This window comes from Lepidochelys kempii, chromosome 1 (assembly GCF_965140285.1).
Source record: "Lepidochelys kempii isolate rLepKem1 chromosome 1, rLepKem1.hap1, whole genome shotgun sequence".
NCBI lineage: Eukaryota > Metazoa > Chordata > Testudines > Cheloniidae > Lepidochelys > Lepidochelys kempii.
In genome coordinates, this window is record NC_136380.1 from 217,427,729 (window position 1) to 217,446,755 (window position 19,027).

Consider the following 19,027-nt stretch of genomic DNA (forward strand, 5'->3'; position numbering starts at 1 on the left):
AGCTCCCAGCACAACCTTGGAAGGGAGCAAGTGAAGAAACAAAAGCCCCATCCCTCCTCACCACTGACTAAGTATCCGATGGCCTTGGATTTGGTCTCCTCGCTCAGCTGCCCTGTCTTATTCAGATAGTCCAGGATGTAGATGTTGGGGGCAAACAGGACCATGTTCTGCTCCCCACAGCCGAAGGGCATCTGGAGAAGCTGCTGCAGGTTCTGCATGGCTGTGCCCAGGATATCGCCTGGAGGTGGAGACACAGGGAGTGAGTGTCGCACAGAGGTGGACTGCGGAGGCAGAGTGCACCGCAGAGCACAGGCAGTAACAGGTTAGAGAGAAGGACAGAGGGAAAAACAGGGCAGAGCCATATCCTGAAAGAGGAAACACAGAGTGAGAGAATGGGGAGAAGGAAGGGTAGGAGGATGGCTGGTATAGGAATAGGGATACTTAGACAGAAAGGCCAAGACACAGGGAGACTGGTAAAGGGAGGTCAGGGAAAGGAGAACAGGAACAGGAAAAGAGACAAGAAGAGATGAATGGAGAGATGATGGGGACACTGATGAAGGGAGTGAGTAGCTGACCAGGTGGAAAGGCTGGCACGGCAGGCAGACAAGAAGCAGTGGCCGCAGCTGCCAGGGGAGGTCCTTTCTGAGTTGCTGCACTCACCCAGCACTGTCACATAGGCTCTGGCAGAGCCCTGCACCACGTTCGGTGGAAGCTTCAGGGAAATCTTCCCTGCTTCTGAATTTCCTGAGGGAAAAGATCAGACAGATAGGATAAAATAAAATGCCCCCATGCTCAGCAGTGAATGGGTCCCAGAGCAGAACCTGGAACGCCGCCTTCCACCCATCCCCTGTGTGGGGAATCCCTGCTTTCAACAGCTCCATTCCTCCTAACTGGACAGTAAGACCCCCAACTGTACCCTCTGGCTTGGAGTTCTCTGACCCATGGGGAAAACTCAGCTCTTTCTATGGAGTGAGGTGCCACCATATGGCCAGATGGGAAACTGCCATCTCCAGTTCTTTGGCCTTTCCTGTTTGCTGGCAATTAGCAGATGGTAGAATCCAGTTTGTAATTTCATTCCATAGAATGAGAATAAGAGATTAGAGATGGAAAAGTCCTATTAAAACCCCTTTAAGCCCATGCCCCGGGGACTTGGGCCAGGATTGCTCATGCAGTCTATTCTCCTGGGCTTTGTCAAGCTCTAGATCTCAATGTTTCAAGCAATGTCCTCATGATTAGGAAATGTGTCTTGACTCGCCACACAGAAACATCCCCACCATTGCTTAGTCTCTATCCTGACACCCCAAGTTCTCACCTCACCCTCAGAGCCTCCCAAACAATCCCACTCCCTCCTTGGGGCTGTCACTCTTCATCCACTGGCAAAGGGCATAGATGAAGAAGCAGCAGAAAGGTCCTTACCATTTGCACAGAGCAGAGAGTTGAAGGTTGCTTCCGTCTCAATCCCTTCGGGCTTGGGAAGGAAAGGAAAATAAGAAAGGTGAGAAGCTGCAGATAGACTGAACATCTGGCATCAGGAACAAAGTTTGTGTGGGGACAGGGTGGGGAAACTTCAGAAAGGGACAGAGAGGCAGCAGGAGAGGTGGGGAGAAGAGAGAGTTCAACAAAAATGGACAATGAATGAAGACAGAGAGAAATGTAAAGGGCCAAGTGGGTGAATTAGAGAAAGAGCGAGATTTGCAAATTTCCATGGACTGATGCTTGTAGACTCATAAAATAATAATCTGTTATAATAAAATAAAAACCAGCTACAAATAAGTTATTGTCTCTTCACACCCAGGGGAAGAATAGTGCAGCTCTATCGCATGGGTTACTCGTTACCTGTAGCACACTGTGCAAGATGGTACCTTAATGCCCCTATAACAGAGAGGACATGCACTATGTGTCATTGCTAACATCAGGTGATGCAATAAGTTAAAGACAACTTACTACATAGTGGAATATCAGCAATTCTACACACTGTAATGCTGCAGATTTTCTCTCTCCATTTAAGGACAGCAATAGGGTACATGGATAATAGGAAGGGACGATATTACACATTATTATAACTGATGTTACAGTTGGTATCATGAAATGTCATTAGTTATCGTTGCTTTTTCATGACACACGGAGAGGCTATGCAGCTTTATGTATCATTTCTTACTGATTATAGGTGCTGTATAATGAGCTATTGCTTTCCTGCAAAGGTGAGGGTATGCAGCATTACCCTGTGCTATTTCATTTCACTGTGTAATGTCAGCAACCATTGCTGCCCTAGAAAGAGAGAGGTTATGCAATGTTACCATGTTATGCTTATTTGGCACACTATGCAATGTTTTTTCTGTAAGAGAATATACAGTATTGTATCTTATAGTGGGTGGGATTTTCCAAAGCACACCTAATTCCCCTAGGTGCTTTGAATCTCCCACCCATGTGCTTCTGTTAGGCTATATAGCAAGTTGTCACAGCTACCCGATGCCGACAGGGACAGCATGTTAACCAGTGAGTCTGAGGGCTCCTCCATCTCCTCTGCCTGGAGGTGGAGGCTTGCTGCCACCCTCTTTAAGAGTTCTTGATGGGCCCTGAAGTCCTATAACAGAGGAGGCATGGACAGTTATAGTGTCACAACTCTGTAAGTTATTACCGTTTTCCTAATCTACACAGAGCATCATAGCACGGCTTTTTGCCTACATCACACTGTGTGAAAACTTACCACTTCTCTATACCGCAGGGAGTAAGCAGCCCACCTACCTCCACTAACAGCTGTTTGATCACCGTGTCCTTCCGTCCTGTCTCAGGGAGCACTGCTACCTCGTTCCCACAGGACAGCTCCGTCTCCAGGGCCTCTGCACTCACCGAGAAATTCACAGTCCCTGGAACAAAGGGGGATAAGGGTTCTGCCAGGCACTGCAGCTACAGGGGTGTCAATGTCATTTCCATGGTGCTCCACTCTTCAGCACCATTGATTACATGGAAGCCTCTCTGTAGAGGGAGAGCTCATGTCATATCTCATGTAGGCCTGGTCTCCACTACAAACTTAGGTTGAGGTAAGGCAGCTTATGTCAACCTAGTTGTGCATGTGTCTACATTTCAGTTTGGTTCCTACCGACGTAAGTGCCCGGTTACACCGACCTAATAACATCGCCACCCCGAGAGACATAGAGCCAAGTTCGATGTGCTTAGGTCAACGCAGTGATAGTGCAAACACTCCATTACTTATGTTGACAGTTACTGTCCTCCAGCAGCTGTCCCACAATGCCCCACGCTGGCTGCTCTGGTCACCATTGTGAACTCTGCTGGCCAGGGGTCACAGAAACCAGAAGCCTCCCCCCCCCCACAACACACACACACTCTTTGAAGCCCTGCAAATTTTTGAAATTCCTTTTCCTGGGTGCCCGGCTTAGTGGGCACACCTAGCAACTCTCCCTTGTCGAGTGCAACTGCCCAGCTGACCATGTTTGCACTTCAGACATGTTCCTGCCTGGAACAGACAGGAGAGATCGGCTCTCCTGGGCCTGGGGGGAGAAGAGGCTGCACAGGCACAGCTATGGACCAAGCATAGGAACATGGATATCTATGAGCAGATATTATGCAAGACACAGCATTGGGCTATTTTCCTCACTGAGGTCCCATCTGTGAGTGAACAATGCCAGTGCCCCTTCCAATGACCAAAAGGACATTCAACTGTCATTCTGCACCTGCTGAGCCTCTCGCTGAAATATTCCTTGGTGCTGTCGAGGTGGCCGGTGTATGGCTTCATGAGACAAGGGAGCAAGGGTTAGGTTGTGTCGCCCAGGATCACAACTGGCATTTCAGCATTGCCACTTGTAATCCGCCAGTCAGGAAAGAAAGTCCCTGCTTGCAGCTTTCTGAACAGTTCTGTGTTCTTAAAGATGTGAACGTCATGCACCTTCCCTGACTGATGTCAGTGATCCACCAACACCTGAATAACCACAGAAAAGTAGCCTCTTTTGTTGATGTACTCTGAGGCAAGGTGGTCTGGTGCCAAAAGTGGGATGTGTGTGCCATCTGTCACCCCACCGCAGTTTGGGAACCCCATTGCTGCAAATCCATCCATCAAGCTCCTGCACATTGCTGAGAATCACAGTCCTGCATAGCAGGGGGCGATCAATGGCCTTTCATACTTGCATGACAACAGCCCCTGCAGTGAATTTCTTGACTCCAAAGTGATTCTCAACTGACTGATAGCAATTTGGCATAGCTCGTTTCTACATTGCGATCATCACTTGCTTCTCCATTGTTAATGTAACTCTCATTTTGACAAGTGGCAGTGGAATACCTATCCATGGGGCACCACACTCTGCATCGATACAAGCACACCTGGGGAAGTACACGCATCTCTGACACAAGGAGCCAGGTATGCATGCATACAAGTAATGTGCTAACTGAGGCAGCTGTATGCCGATGTAACTTGAGTCAACATAAGTTTGTAGTGTAGACATGGTAGTAGTATCTTAGACCATGCCTCCACTGGGTTTTTCACACAGATATAGCTGCACCAAAGCAAACCCTGAGAACAGCCCTGCTTCCCTGGTGTGAAAAGTGACTCACCCCAGTGAAGAAGGACTGTTCTAAGGGTTTGCTCTGGTGCAGCTACATCTGTGTGAAAAACACCAGTGCAGGCATGGTCTGACAAGGATTCTCACAACAAAATTTTTGGTGGCCTCAGAGTACAGCCACCAACTCTTGCTGGTGGCTACTCTGACACTCTCATTTCAAACCAGGGCATGTGGCACTAGTGCAAGTCACAGGTTACACCAGATAGTATGTCTACACTAAGAGTTTGTTCTGGTGCTGCTACATCAATGAAGCTACAATCGTGAAAAAAACAAAAAAACAGTGCAGAAAAGACATGAGGATCACTCTGCAGCAGCCTTCCCAGTCCTGGCAGGAATTGGGCAAGATGGATAGGAGTGCAGGGAGTAATGGATCTGATTTCTGGCTGAGGACAATGGCCTCTGTTACACAGGACTAAAGGGTCATTATAGCCCCTTCAGGCCTTAGAATCTATGAATCTATGATTCTATCCATAGAGCCTTGGCTGAGTCAAGCAAACAGTTAATGCTCCCATTTAGCCCATCAGGGCCATGAGGGGAAGCAATAATTAAATTCTCCATCAGATCCACAAATTACTTAACAGGGTCAGCACACTTATTCCAGATGTGCTCACCTGAGATGTTTCCCAGGAAATGGTCTTAGCCTAATAACAGTGAATGGCAATGACAGCTGCTGAATCAGGATAGTATTTAAAAAAGTTCTGCTCCTTGGGGATGCAATTGGCTAGTACCAAGGAGTTAAGTGGAGAGTAGTCAGGAGTTTATTAAGGGCATGTCTACACTACAAAATTAAGTAGACCTAAATTAGGTCAACATGCAGCCACGGCAGTAATTAAATCCGTTTTGAATGTCCACACTATGCTCCTTGTATCGGCAGTGCACATCCTCACTAACAGTGCCTGAATTGAGGGCAGCAAGCAGTGCACCCTGGGTAAGTATTCCACTGTGCAACTCACAACCATCTAGCACAGGGTATTTTGGGAAGGGTTTGCAATGCATCATGGGGGCAAAAAAGTCATGCAGGAGTGATTAGAAACATGGTTTCAACATCCCATGATGCAATTTTCTCCATCCCATAATAATATCTGCATCCCATAATGTTTTGCGCCTCTTTTCAAAAACACCGCAAACCTGCGCATCCGCCATCTCTGTGAGAAGCATGGATCCTGCAGAGCTCTGCACTATTGTGATGAGCATTGTGAACACAACACGCCTGATCCTGCAGCATTTCCGGAGCCTCAAGAGGAGCATTGGGGAATATGACGATTCCTTGCAGGCTAGCTTGTTGTGAACCATGGAAAGAAACAATTCAAGGTTGTTGTTGGCAGTCATGGAGCAGCTGCAGATGGTGGAGCACTGTTTCTGGGCCTGAGAAACAAGCACTGACTGGTGGGAACACAACATTTTGTAGGTATGGCATGACGAGCAATGGCTGCAGAACTTGTGGATGTGCAAGGCCACTTTCCTGGAACTGTGTGCAGAGCTCGCCCCAGCTCTCCAGCACATTGACACCAAAATGAGAGCTGCACAGAGTGGTGATCACTCTGTGGAAGCTTGCAACACTAGATTGCTACCTTTCAGTTGGGAATCAATTTGGAGTTGGGAAATCCACCATGGGAAGTTGCTGTCATGCAAGTGTGCAGGGCCATTAATTGTTTCCTGCTACACAAGACTATGACTCTCAGCGGTGTGCCGGACACAGTGGATGGTTTTGCAGCAATAGGGTTCCTGATCTGCAGTGAGACAACAGATGGTACACATATCCCTATTTTGGCACCAGACCACCTTGCCAGAGTACACCAAAAGAAAGGGCTACTTTTCTATGATAATACAAGTTGTCGTGGATCACTAGGAACGTTTTACTAACATCAACATGGGATGGTCAGGGAAGGTGCAGGACACATGCAGAAAGCTGCAAGCAAGGACTTTCTTTCCAGAACAGAGGATTACCAATGGGGATTTTGAAATGCCAATAGTGATCCTGGGAAATCCAGCCTACACTTTACTCCCCTGGCTCACAAAGCCATACACTGGATACCCCAACAGCAGCAAGGAGTGCTTCAATCACAGGCTCAGCAGGTGCAGAATGATAGTTGAATGTGCCTTTGGCCACCTGAAAGGCTGCTGGCGCTGTCTACTCAAGAGATTAGACCTCAGTGAAAAAAATATCCCCATAGTTGTAGGTGATTGCTGTGCACTTCATATCTGTGAAGCAAAGAGGGAGATATTTCCACTGGGATGGAGGGTGGAGGTGGAATGGCTGTCTGCTGATTTTGAGCAGCCAGATACTAGGGCTATAATAAGAGCTCAGCGGGGAGCTAGACACCTCAGGGAGGCTTTGAGAAATGCTAAGCTTTGATTCATTACTAACAAAGCTGCCAAATGAAGAATGAAAGAAGAAACAAAGATCAAATAAAGGAGAAAGGTAATGAATCTCATTGTCACACTTGTATTTGTATTCAGTGGAGAGATGAGCTCAAACCACAAAGCTGAATCCAGATCTGAACTGGATTTCAGATACCTCAGAGTTCAAAGCTCTTTTGGATCAGTGGATTGGCTTCATGCCCTTCTCTAAATCAGCACAGGATTTTACAACAATTTAAGTCCTTTCAGATGGGCTCTTCTCTTAGTAAGGATGGCCATTTAACCAGAACTTTAAGTTTTCTATGGGGTGTCTCAACTAAGTGGTTTCTCCACTATGTGATATGGGCAGGGGTGAAGCAGATGGGTGATAACTGTATTTCAGGCTTCCAGTCTCAGCACAAATCACCCTCATTCTGGATGACTGTCCTGGCCCATGTGAGAACCAAGGACTATAACCTGCTTTTCTTGCTGAAAGAAGAGACCCAGCCAGCTCTCATCTTTTACTGGTGTGTTAGAGAGGAGTATGTGGGTGGAGGTCCTCACTGAACAGACAAGTGTCTTTTGAATGGAGGGGTCCAACAGCTGAAAACCATTTAGGGTTCTCTGTCTTGTCTGAGGAGGAGCTTTATCACTCCCCAACCAAGGACTGAAGTAAAACACCCCAAAGAAGTGTCTTGGGGAAGTTGAATCCCCTACCAAGAGATTTTTGAGCTACCAGGTCCCTGCCCCCTGAGGTTTCTGTGCCACTCCATCCAGCCCCAAAGATATCAGAGCTATAATGCTTCTTACCCAGAGATTTTGGGGTCACAGCCCAGGACACGGTTTTTCTTCCATTCGCACAGAGACAATAAGAGTCCTCTTCCTTCTCCACAGGGGTAGCTCGGAAGTCAGCAGATGGAGCCAGTGAGATGTTGACCTGTCAATTGTCCAGAGACGTGTCATCAGGGAGGGGGCTAGGGAAATTGGGAGTAACTAGAGATGCAGACAGTACAGCAGATGGGATGTGCAGAGAACTGGGCAGAACAGGGTTTGTGGTACTATATGGGACAGAGGGGGTTGAGGGAACACATGGGTTTAGAAATGTAGATGGTTACAGGGGTGTAGAGATTTGGAGTTACAGGGGTTTGGGGTGGCATGGGAGTTACAGGAGCATTGAGGCTTGGGTGTACAGGTGTTTGGGGAGGACAGGGACTGCAGAGAGCCCGAGGGCTAAAGAGAGCTACAGACACAGGAGTTTGTGACGCAGAGAGGTGTGGCCTGTGGGTTTGGTTGCATGGTGATGGTGTGAGTGTCCCTTACCCTGATGCAGTGGGTCAGGTAGTTGAAGACAGTGGCCTTTAGCGTGAAGGCCTCGCCACGCACCACGGAGTAGGGCAGGGTGAGCTCCACAAAGAAGGGCTGGAAGGCTCTGAGGGACACGGTTGGGGACAGGCCAAAGCCAGTGTCACTCGAGGAGCAGAACATGTTGGCTTTCCATTCTGTGATGGTATCAGGGATTGTCAAGGGCAATTCAGCACTTCCGTTGGAGCTGGTGACAAAAAGAGAGATAGGATCATGATCACAGCCTGGTCAGACACTGAAGGAAAACCCAAGTGTTCCAGGGAGTGATGTGGGGAACTCAGTAGGGAGTCCTCTCCCCTCTGAATCAGCACTGACCCCAATGCTCCAGTGTGGTGCTACAGAGTGCTGTGACGCGGGGAGTGGTGTGGAGAACTCAGTAGGTAACGCTCTCCCCTCTGAGTCCACACTGAGCACAATGCTCCAGTATGACGCTGTGCTGCAGGGAGTGATGTGGGGACTCAGTAGGGAGCGCTCTCCCCTCTGAGTTAGCACTGAGCCCATTGTGCTGGGAGGTCATGTGCCATGGGAGGTTCTGTCCTTCAGATAACACAGCTGATATTTTGACAACTTGTGATCATTAAAGACTCCACAACCCTTTTAACAAGAAGAGGGGGGCTCACCCCAGTAATCCCTGGGTCATTACAATCCAAATGCTTAGATTCCCCCTGCAATTTCAATTGGAAATGGGGCTCTTCTTCACTTTCCTTTCTAGAAGCTTGTGCAGTGTTGTTCTGCACTGTAAACACCTGCCAATGGGGAACAGCCTGCAGGTGGCTGAGTGAATCCTGCATACACAGAGTTTGAAAAGCACGTTGGGATGATGAAAGAGGCTCAGTAACCATCAGGAATTCATATTATCATCACAAAAAATAATGGAATGTTAGAACAGCAACAGCCAGCTACTCACTTCACAGACACTAAATCCCAAATCCATGTCTCCGGGAAATACTTTCGAATTGTCTCCGCCTCTGTTGGAAGGGTCTCAGCCATGGCAGGGTAACCTGAGAAAACTAGCTTTGAATGTCCTGGGTGGTGTGAGTACAACTGATTAGCACAGATATAATGCATCAAAACCAGCCTAATGCTTCCATCGCTGAGGGTAGGTCAACGCTGCAGCTGGAGGTGTAATTTCCAGCTTGGGTAGAAGTACATACGCTACACTACCTGTGATCAAGCTAGTGTGCTAAAAGTAGAAGTGTAGGAGTGAGGGCATGACAGGCTAGCCTCCCAAGTACATACGTTGGGTCCCAAGCGGGATCGCGCTGGGGGTGATTAGCCCAACCAGCCATCTGTGCTGCAACAGCTACGCTTCTCTTTTTAGCGCACTAGCTCTTGATCAAAGCTAGCACGTGTTTGTCTGTCAGGCCTGGAAATCACAGGCGGCGAGTTATATGGGCCCGTGGTTCTCGAACTCCACCAATATTCAGGATCTTGGGCCCAGCTCCACCAAGGTTTGGGCTTATAGTCTCAGAGCCGTCCCATCCATAGGATAGACTGGGGAAACCGCCCAGGCCCTGTGCTTTGGAGGGGCCTCATGCTTCAGGGGGATGTGGGGTCCAGGGCAGCCTGGAGGGTTAGCGGGGGGCCTGGCGACAGCACCAGCAAACAACCTTGCCCCAGCCCACCCTGTTTCACCCCCACTCCACCCCTTCCCCCAGCCCCTGCCCCACCTCTTCCCACCCCTTCCCCGCCCCCATTCCACCCCTCCCCCAAGCCCCCACCCTTGCCTCTTTCTGGCTTCCGCCCCCTTCACTGAGTGATGCTGGGAGCCGGCGGGGTGGGCTGGGGCCGAGTTGCTTGCTGCTGCTGGCACCAGGCCCCCCGCTAACCTCCCAGGTTGCCCTGGACCCTGCATCCTCCTGAAGTGTGGAGCCCCCCAAAGCATGTGGCCTGGGGCGGTTGCCCCTGGTCCATCTCATGGAAGGGACAGCTCTGCTTGGACCCGTTCTGGGCGCCACCAAAAATTATACAAACCTGGCTCCCATGCTGGAAATTACACCTCCCACTGCAATTTAGACACACCCTGGACACTTTCCCCTCCAGCTACACTGATGCAGTCAGACACCCAAATCTGTTGTGGTGGGCAGGGTGGGAATGGAAAGTTCCATGTCTGAAGCATGTTTGAGGGGTCATCAGGACTCCAGCATGTCATTTTCTGCTCCATCATCCCTGCAAAGCCCCCAGCCTTTCAAAGGATCGGCCTTAGAACTGGTCACGACAATTTTCTCAAAGATTTTATTTTGGAAAAAACCCAGCTTTTTGACTCAATGGAAATTCTCATACAAAAATTTCTGTTTCCATCAACAGTTTCTGGGGGGCGGGGTTGTTGAAAAACTGGGGCGGGGCGGGGGGAGACTTTTTATTTTGAATGAAAATTTAAAAAAACCCAAAAAATATGTTTTAAAAAATGATTTCCCCATTGTCCCTTATTTTTGTGTGTGTGGAAAATAACAGCCATTTTTTGCTCACCTGTGTATTGGTATTGTTAAACTAGGCATTAGAGTTATAACAATGTGTTCAGTGTTTAGACTTTATGCAATCCTTGTGAGTGGCTGCAGGCATTACTCTCACTTATAGTATCTGTATCCCATGTTCTGAGGCAGTGGTTCTTAACCTGGGGTGCACGCACCACTGTGGGGATGCGAGATGCCCTTTCTGGGGGTGCAAGACATGCCAGATTTTTTTAGAAGGTAAATCATAGAAAACAAAAATTAAGCACAGGCATGTAAGTATAACTACTTTGTTTCATCAAACCTATGTTTATATGTATATAATTCTCTCTCTTTCATTCTATAGTTATGATATATCTAGGTTTAAAGAACTGACCTACTTCAACGATTTTTGATAAGGGGTGCGAGAACATATTTTGAGAACCAAAGGGGTGCAGGCTGCAGTAAAGGTTAAGAACCACTGTTCTAAGGTAATATTTCATGTTTGCTCTGTAACTGTGAATCACCAGACAGAAAAGAAGCATTAACGAGTGTGTAATACCAGTCTGCCACAAAAGAAGGCCCATCAACACCAGACAAACCATTGTGGAACATCAGCTGATTGCTCCCCCTCCACCAAGAAGAGGAGACAGCCCACTGAATTCCTTCCAATGGCTGAATTTGCAACTCAAAGCAGAAGGGGCAAAGGGATAAAAAGGAGGAACTGTATTTTTTATGCTGCTTGGATTCTGAGGGGCAAGGATCACATAAGCAAAAGATCCCCAATGCTTGGCCTGGGCTAGCCCTAAAGGTCATATAGATATTGCTTATCATAGAAGCCACTATTACCATTTGAACAGGACTGGACTAGCAAGGGGCTGCAGGGCAGGACTGAGGGGCATTGGCAGAGCTGCGTGGGGAGCCGGGGACCGGAATGGCAGGGGGGCTGCAAGGCAGGACTGAGAGGCATTGGCAGAGCGGTGTGGGGAGCCCAGAATTGGAATAGCAGAGGCATCAGAGTTTCTGCCTACAATATGTTTAACTAGCCAGATCTATTGGTACCTCACCGCTATTTATTTATTTGGATTTATAATACACACAAAACCCCACCAATCCAGTGCTCTAGGCTCTTTGCCATAAATTGAAAATGCACTTCTGAAAATCAGATATACACCAATTAACAATCTCTCCTGCTGGTGAGAAATGTTCAAATCAGTCACCAAGCAACAAGAGCCCAGATGTTTCCAGACTACCCACCACTCCAAAAAAAACCACTGACTCTATGGTAGTGGCAAACAATCTCTTTTTTGCCCCCTGTACAGCTATGGCATAAGAGTTAAGAAAAACTTTATATTGGAATTGGTCAGCTTCAACCTCTCTAATGTCTGGTGGTGGAGGCAGTCCAGAGCAGTGGTCAAATGTGGGCAGATGATGGGGCAGCTGGGAGGTTGATCAGTATCAGAGGCAGCCTGGGGCAGTGGTCAGAGTTCTCTCAAGGGTCAGTAGCTGGAAGGTCCAATCCAAGGGGTCAGGTCAGTGCATCAGGGAGGCCAGACCAGGCAAGGCAGCAGGCAGGGTCAGGCAAGGCTGTCTAGGCAGCAATCAGCAGACAATGATCTGTTGCTCAGACAGCTTCCTCTACCTGTTGGGGCTTTTAATAGCCCAGGTACTCACTGGGAGTGCTATCTGTCCATCCAATCAGAGGACCAGGGCATGGCTGCTGTGGGTCTATAGGCCTTTAGCACTAGAGCTGTTGGTCAGGGATAGCAGCTAAGGATACCACCTAAAGACCTGGGTTCACTATCAGGGTCTTACAACCTGAGGGCTATTGGTGCCATAAAGAGACAGTGGCAGAAGCCCCAGGCTGAAGCTGACTAATTCCATCATCAAGATTTTCCCCTTCCACTTCAATTGTCCCTAATCGTCCGTAAACCCTGGTTGTGATCCTGACAGACCAGGTGCCAGCTCATGCCAGAGCCCCCGGCCAATTCACTTGTGTGTTCGTATAGAACAAAGCGATTTTTAAATGTATCAGAGTGTATGTGGTGTTTCAACTTCATGAAAATGAGTGGGATGTTACTTGCTTTGTTTTCACTTATCTGCATCCGTTATAATGCAATAGAAAACATTTACATTATGTGTACCCTGTAACTAAATAACCCATCAAACAAAAAAGAAGCCTTGTGCAATGCAAATGAAGAACTTTAACAGAAAAGTGCAGGTTTCAAAGCAAGTGGGCATTGTGTGTGATGATCAGAGGCAAACACTCTAAATGCATTCCTCACTCTGTCATCAAAGAAAAACCCCACGTGGGTAGTGACCCTCCCAGCTTGTTCTTGGTGAGAAGAAGCTGTAAGTATGGATTCAGGGAAAGATCCTGCATCTCTGGACTGTTTGGACTCTTACAGGGAAGTGTACCAGATGCGAAGCGGAGATCCACAAAGACAATCTGGGGATCCTGAAAAGACTTGGGAAACTGGCAGTTTATTACATCACTGCCACCATTTGGAATTACAGACTGACTCACCTATGCATATATTTTATCTGCTTCAACCTCTCAATAACTCTCATTTCCTTTTGTTAGCTAATAAACCTTCAGTTAGCATACTATAGAATTGGCTACCAGCATTATCTTTGACGTAAGATCTAGGGATAAGTGACTGGTCTTTTGGGACTGAAAGCCACCTAAAATGTGAGGTGATTTTTGGTATAAGTGACTTTTTAATCACAGTTTGTCTGGGTGGCAAGATAAACTGGAGACTCTAAGGGGACCATCTGTGACTCCATGGTAAGACTGGTACAGTGATCCACGAGTTCACATTTGTCACTGGCTTGATGAAATTTAATTATAGAACACACCAACAGTTTGGCATGTTGCTCTGCTTTCTGACAATCTGCCTTAAGGTAGACAGTGATGGTTGTGAGCCACTCCAGACAGCGTGACAATGGTGACTCTGTAGAAGGCTGTGCTTGGGGAACTCTCTACTGATGCCTGAGGACAGAAGATCATTGTCTGCGAGCTACTCACAGATTTGTCTGCCAGCAGCATAATATTCTCCCTCAGAGCCCCCAGAAACAATTTGGTTCCATTAATCTCCCAGGCGAGGGTATCAAAGCAGGCCCCTCACTCTGTCAGGAGAAGTGTGCCCCAACCTCAAACTTCAGGAGGGAATGGTCATCTCATGATGTGGGAAAAACTTCCAAATGCTCAATCCACAACCCCAGTCCCAACACTAGAGCTAGCATGCGGCCAGCGATCAGCAATAGCGTTCACCCCAAAACACAGATGCTCTCTCTGCTCAGAACAGAATGCTTGCGTGGCCTTTGGCCTTTACCAGTTCTCCTGAGTCCTTGTGCTGGTGTCCTGATTTCACTGCTAAGTCCTTCAGCACTTCTGTAATCCCAAGCAACTTGAGGGAAATGGAGGCAGTAATGTGGCTTTCTCACCTTGGAGTTTGTGAAGACCTTTAAACCCATTTCCTGTAGGGAAAAACCCAACATACATTTTGTTATTTATTTTTGTTGAGGTTGAAATTCCAGAACTGACACCAGTATTAGGGAGACAAGGTGGGTGAGGTGATATCTTTTATTGGACCAGCTTCTGATGGTGAGAGAGAGACGAGCTTCTGAGCTTACACCAGTTGGCCCAATAAAAGATATTACCTTATTCACCTGGTCTGGAACCGACATGGCTATAACACCACAGCATACACCAGTACTAGGGGTTTAATGAGCAAGGGGGAAACTTTGACACTTTTCCTTGATGGGATATGGAGCCTATCACGCATAGATAAGGCTACGATTTAGTCACGGAGGTCACAGCAATCACGGATTCCATGACTTCACCGGACCTCCATGATTTCTACACTTCAGGAGGTGGAGGCGGGACTGTGCGACCCTGCCCTGCAACTGGGGCTGGCTGGAACCAGGACCCTGCAGCCCCAGCCCTGCGGCGTCCCGGGCTTGGTGGGGGCTGCAACCGAGGCCACGCACCCCTGCCCGGCGGCTGCAACAGGGGCCATGTACCCCCCTTGCAGCTTTCCAGGGCCATGCGCTCCATGCCCCCGCTGCAGCCAGGGCTTGGTGGGAGCTGCAGTAGAGGCTGCGCACCCCTGTCCCGCAGCTGCTGCCAGCTCCAGAGCGGGGCTGTGTGCCCCCCATGGCTGCACCCCCGCTGCAGTCGCTGGGACTCCATTCCCCCTCCCACCTAGCCCTGCCTCCCCACCGGTAATTTTTAGTAAAGTCACAGACAGGTCATGGGCTCTGTGAATTTTTCTTTATTGCCCGTGATCTGTCCGTGTCTTTTATTAAAAATAACTGTTACGGAATCTTAGGCTTACCCATAGAGCCCAGGGTGACAGTCTCAGGTCTGAGGGACTGGATGGCTCAAAAAGATACGGGAATAGGATACAGGGTCCTTTTATCTCTAGGGCACTGGTTCCAATTTCCAATCCAACTCCAGGTCTGAGGCCTGGGTGAACCAGGGAATGGAATACAGAGTCTGATCTCTAGATGTGTGGTTCCAATCTAGCTCCAGCTCAGAGGGCATTCGTTAGTCTTGGGGGATGGTAAGGGCACATGGATTATTTTACTTCTAGTTCACCAGTTCCAGTCTAGTCTCAAATCAGCCCTGAATCCAAGACGTTCCTATATACTGGTCATTCGTTGGGTTATGTGAAATGAGCTGGTGCGTATTAGGCCAGTTCTTAGTGGCACAGGTACCCACATCACAAAGAACACCTTCACCATAAGCACTAATACGCCCCCTGTTAGCAGCCTCAGAAGAGAGGTCAAGGATTGAAATGCCCATGAAGACAGCATTTGCCTCACCGTAGAGGTGCTCATACCTGATCTTTCCAGGTCAGACCTGAAGCACATTGATGAGGGACAGTGCATGGTGGAAGTTTGCACCACCATTGTACTTGCTCCAGATATAGATCAGTGATCAGCACTCCAGAGCAGCTAGCCCTGCCCCACATGCCACTCACAGCAGGTTTAAATGTCCTCATCTCCCCACAGCCACAAGGACAGGATGAGGAGACTTTACCTTCAAGATGCTATAAGTGTCCTCTTCATCTGGCTCTGACACTGGAGCATAAGTGACTCCATTCACAATTATCTTCTTTGCGGCAATGCACTCCTCCTGAGGATCCATCGGCAGTACGTCTGTGCCATGATGATATCCCTGAAGTTCCTTCACTGGCAGCAGGTTATACACCTGGGCAAACAGAACTGTGTCACTTGGCCTCATCAGTGCTGAGAAACACTGCTGGGGGAGACAGACAGGCAGAGGCAGACAGACAGACAGATATATAGAGAGAAGGTGGAAGTGATAGAAAATAAACCAAGAGCGGTAAATACACTACAGAGCAGGGAGCAGGAAAGAGGGATGTGGGAAGCTGCTTCTTTGGCTAAGGGCAGTTTGTTGCCCTGGCTATTATGATCAACTATATCAAAGTATCTGCTAAAGGTGCTCGTGCTCATATCAATGGCCCTTCTTTCTTAGCCAGGGACTGTTAATTATAAAGTGCCTGAGACGATGGGGAACAACCTGGTCTAGGCCTGTAAGCGCTACACCAATATCAGTAAATAAATAAATAAATAAATGGATGAATAGGCCCTGAACAGGAGAAAATCTGCAGCCCCATTGACCAGGGCTGTTTCCAGACATAACAGCATCCCAAAGGAGTTGAAAAAGTTCCTGGGGTCTAAATGGTGCCCAGTTCTCTGCTTCTCACCTAACTGAAAGAAGATAAGATAAGGGCAGGACAGCATTAAGATATCTGCACTGACAGAAGGGATTTTTTTTTCCAGTAGATGCCACTCCTCAGCACCAAGCTGGTCTTGATTGGACCAGGCTGCATCATTTTCTTCTAACATGGCCCCTAAGAGAAGACCAGCTCTTGCACCTGCTGATCAACGGACCAGGCTGGCACTTACAGAGCTGGGCGAGAGCTCAGCTTCTGGCTTCATGAGGAGGACGCTCTTGTCCACAGCACGGACGGCGCACAGGGAGCCCGGGGAGGCTCCGACCCGGAGGTGAGTGTCGGAGGCGGGGAGGCCCTCGGCTGGTGAGAAATGCAAGTCGACCTGCAACCCCAGGAAAGGTGTTAGAAGAGCTACTTCTTCAGATACCTTCACATGCTGCCCCGCAGCACAGCTCAGTCCTGGAACCACCTCACCCAGCTCTGCTAATCCCCCTCAACTCTGCTCTGCAGTCCCCTGCTATTCCAGTCCTGGGCTCCCCACACAGATATACATTATTATCTACTGACATTCAGTTACTCTCTAAGGTGGCAGTGGAGCAATCAGTGCTTGGTAAATTCTCCGTTCCCATTGATGACTCAGTTCATGATTTTATGGCTACCATGAACACCATGACACTACCCCAAGTAGTTGCTGGCTCAGCTTGTACAGTGGACACACCTGTGCTCTGGGCCCAGAGCCTATGCTGCATCCTGGATATACCAGGAGGGATTGTGGGCCATCAGGGAGCTGATTTTACTGCAGCCCTGGTAAAATGAAGAACAGCCTAGGACCTGAATGCTGCAGATGGGTAATGGCTCCCAAGAAGCCATCCACCAGCTGGAGATTGCCAGAGCACTCCAACAAGGCCCACTCCTCATTCTATCACCTGACAAACACTAAGCCCTGCCCTTGCTGAGTTTAGGCCAGTGACCCTCACTGAGATTCTAGAGGTATTGGGAATACACTGAGGCACACAGGCAGTGCTATGGACCCGTGTCTTCATTGGCTGATGAAGGCCAGAGGGCAAGGACTGGGGCCACAGCTGGGGCCTGGTGGAAACTGTCAACCAGTCCCAGGCTGTCAGCTTCTCTTAAGGAAGCTACTGTGTGGCTTTCACTTGTCACTTGATGCTGACAATCTGGCTGACTGGAGGCCAGTACCTATTCTTCCATTTTTGGTTAAGATTATTGAGAAGGTTGTGGTGAAAGAAGCTCTCACAGTATCCAGATGCCTTGGCTCCCCTTGACCCAGCCAACCTGGGTACAGACCTAGATCTGGTATAGTGACTGCACTAACTGCTTAGGTAGATGATCTCCAGATGATGAATAAAGATCAGGGCCCAGATCCTCAAAGGTATTTAGACCCCTAACTTCTATTGAAATTAATGGAAGTTAGGCACCTAAATACCTTTGATCTGGGTACAGGTGTCCAAGCGGATATTATCAACCACCTTTGATACCACTGATCTCAAAGAGGCATTAATTTTCCTGTGAACCCTAGGAGAGGAGGGGCTGCCCTTCAGTGGCTTGATGCCTGTCTCTCAGACGGGTCCCCAAGGGTAGTTTTGGGCAATTGCTCTTCTGCTCTGAGGGCTCTCCCATGTGGGGTTGCACAGGGCACATCTTGTCCTCTCTCTTCTTCAAAGAGTATATGGGGTCATTAGGAGGACATGGACTATGGTCTTTCAATGGGCTGAGGACACCAAGCTCTCCTCTGTCTCATCCGATCTAGTCAGTGCTACTGAATACTTTACTGATTGCTTGATATAGCGTGTGGCCTGGATAAGGGTAGGCTGGCTGGAGCTCACTACGGAGGAGATGCAAGTGATGCTGGTAGGATGGAGGGAAGCATCCAGAAGATAAAACAAAAATTAGATCTGTCCCCTGAATGGAGGCTGTATGGCTGTTACCTGTCCTTCATGATCTTCACTGGTTCCCTATCAGTTACTGGGCTGCGTTTAAGGTGATGGTAGTAAGGTAACTAGATTATGACCTGGTTACCTGACAAACCCACCTCCCTCGCCACCCACAGTGCCACCGTGGAGATCAGTGGAGGTGCTAGAGCTGGAGCCCTGTCTGTTTTGCAAAGAGGGGCTCTTGGTAGTGTGTTGTCTGGGAGGACCCTTTGGCTATGAAATCTATTCCACTTCCTCACCTCGTCTGAAATACCACAAATCATTTAATCTTAGGGCTATTTTTAATATATGGTAAAATCACCAAGAGCATTTGATAAGTGACTGTTTTAATGTTCGTAAACCTAAATAAAAAAATACAAACTGCTGCTGCTCTCTAATCAGTGACTTCAAGGAGTGAATTGGGGTTTCTCAATCAAGACACCCACCTTATTGGCAAAGCAATTTTCGACCTGGAATTTGACTGAATCAGCAATCGGCTCCTGACTGGGTGAAGTGGTGTATATGAGCATCTGTGCAAGGGGAGCAATATCAGACTCCACGGGGAGCATCAGTGAGAAAGTCCCATTAACTGGCAAATAAAACAAGAGAGAAAGGCTAAGTTACAGGAAGTTGGCTCCAGGCCAGGGCCACACACCTCTCTAGAGTCTCTAGGCTTCCCT

At 48.4% G+C, this 19,027-nt stretch overlaps 1 protein-coding gene across 2 annotated transcripts in view; it reads right to left on the minus strand.

The window, feature by feature from the left end:
- Positions 1 to 19,027, minus strand: part of LOC140898950 (alpha-2-macroglobulin-like) — a 54,243-nt gene that overhangs the window by 19,941 nt on the left and 15,275 nt on the right. For both annotated transcript variants that reach the window (XM_078848992.1, XM_073313584.2), the window contains exons 15-25: positions 18,794 to 18,936; positions 16,646 to 16,795; positions 15,753 to 15,923; positions 14,041 to 14,185; positions 9,184 to 9,277; positions 8,235 to 8,463; positions 7,725 to 7,851; positions 2,746 to 2,867; positions 1,417 to 1,468; positions 661 to 744; positions 62 to 238 (exon numbers count right to left, since the gene is read on the minus strand). In XM_078848992.1, the coding sequence (XP_078705118.1) occupies positions 62 to 238; positions 661 to 744; positions 1,417 to 1,468; positions 2,746 to 2,867; positions 7,725 to 7,851; positions 8,235 to 8,463; positions 9,184 to 9,277; positions 14,041 to 14,185; positions 15,753 to 15,923; positions 16,646 to 16,795; positions 18,794 to 18,936 (1,494 nt within the window). The remainder of the gene's footprint in view (positions 1 to 61; positions 239 to 660; positions 745 to 1,416; positions 1,469 to 2,745; positions 2,868 to 7,724; positions 7,852 to 8,234; positions 8,464 to 9,183; positions 9,278 to 14,040; positions 14,186 to 15,752; positions 15,924 to 16,645; positions 16,796 to 18,793; positions 18,937 to 19,027) is intronic.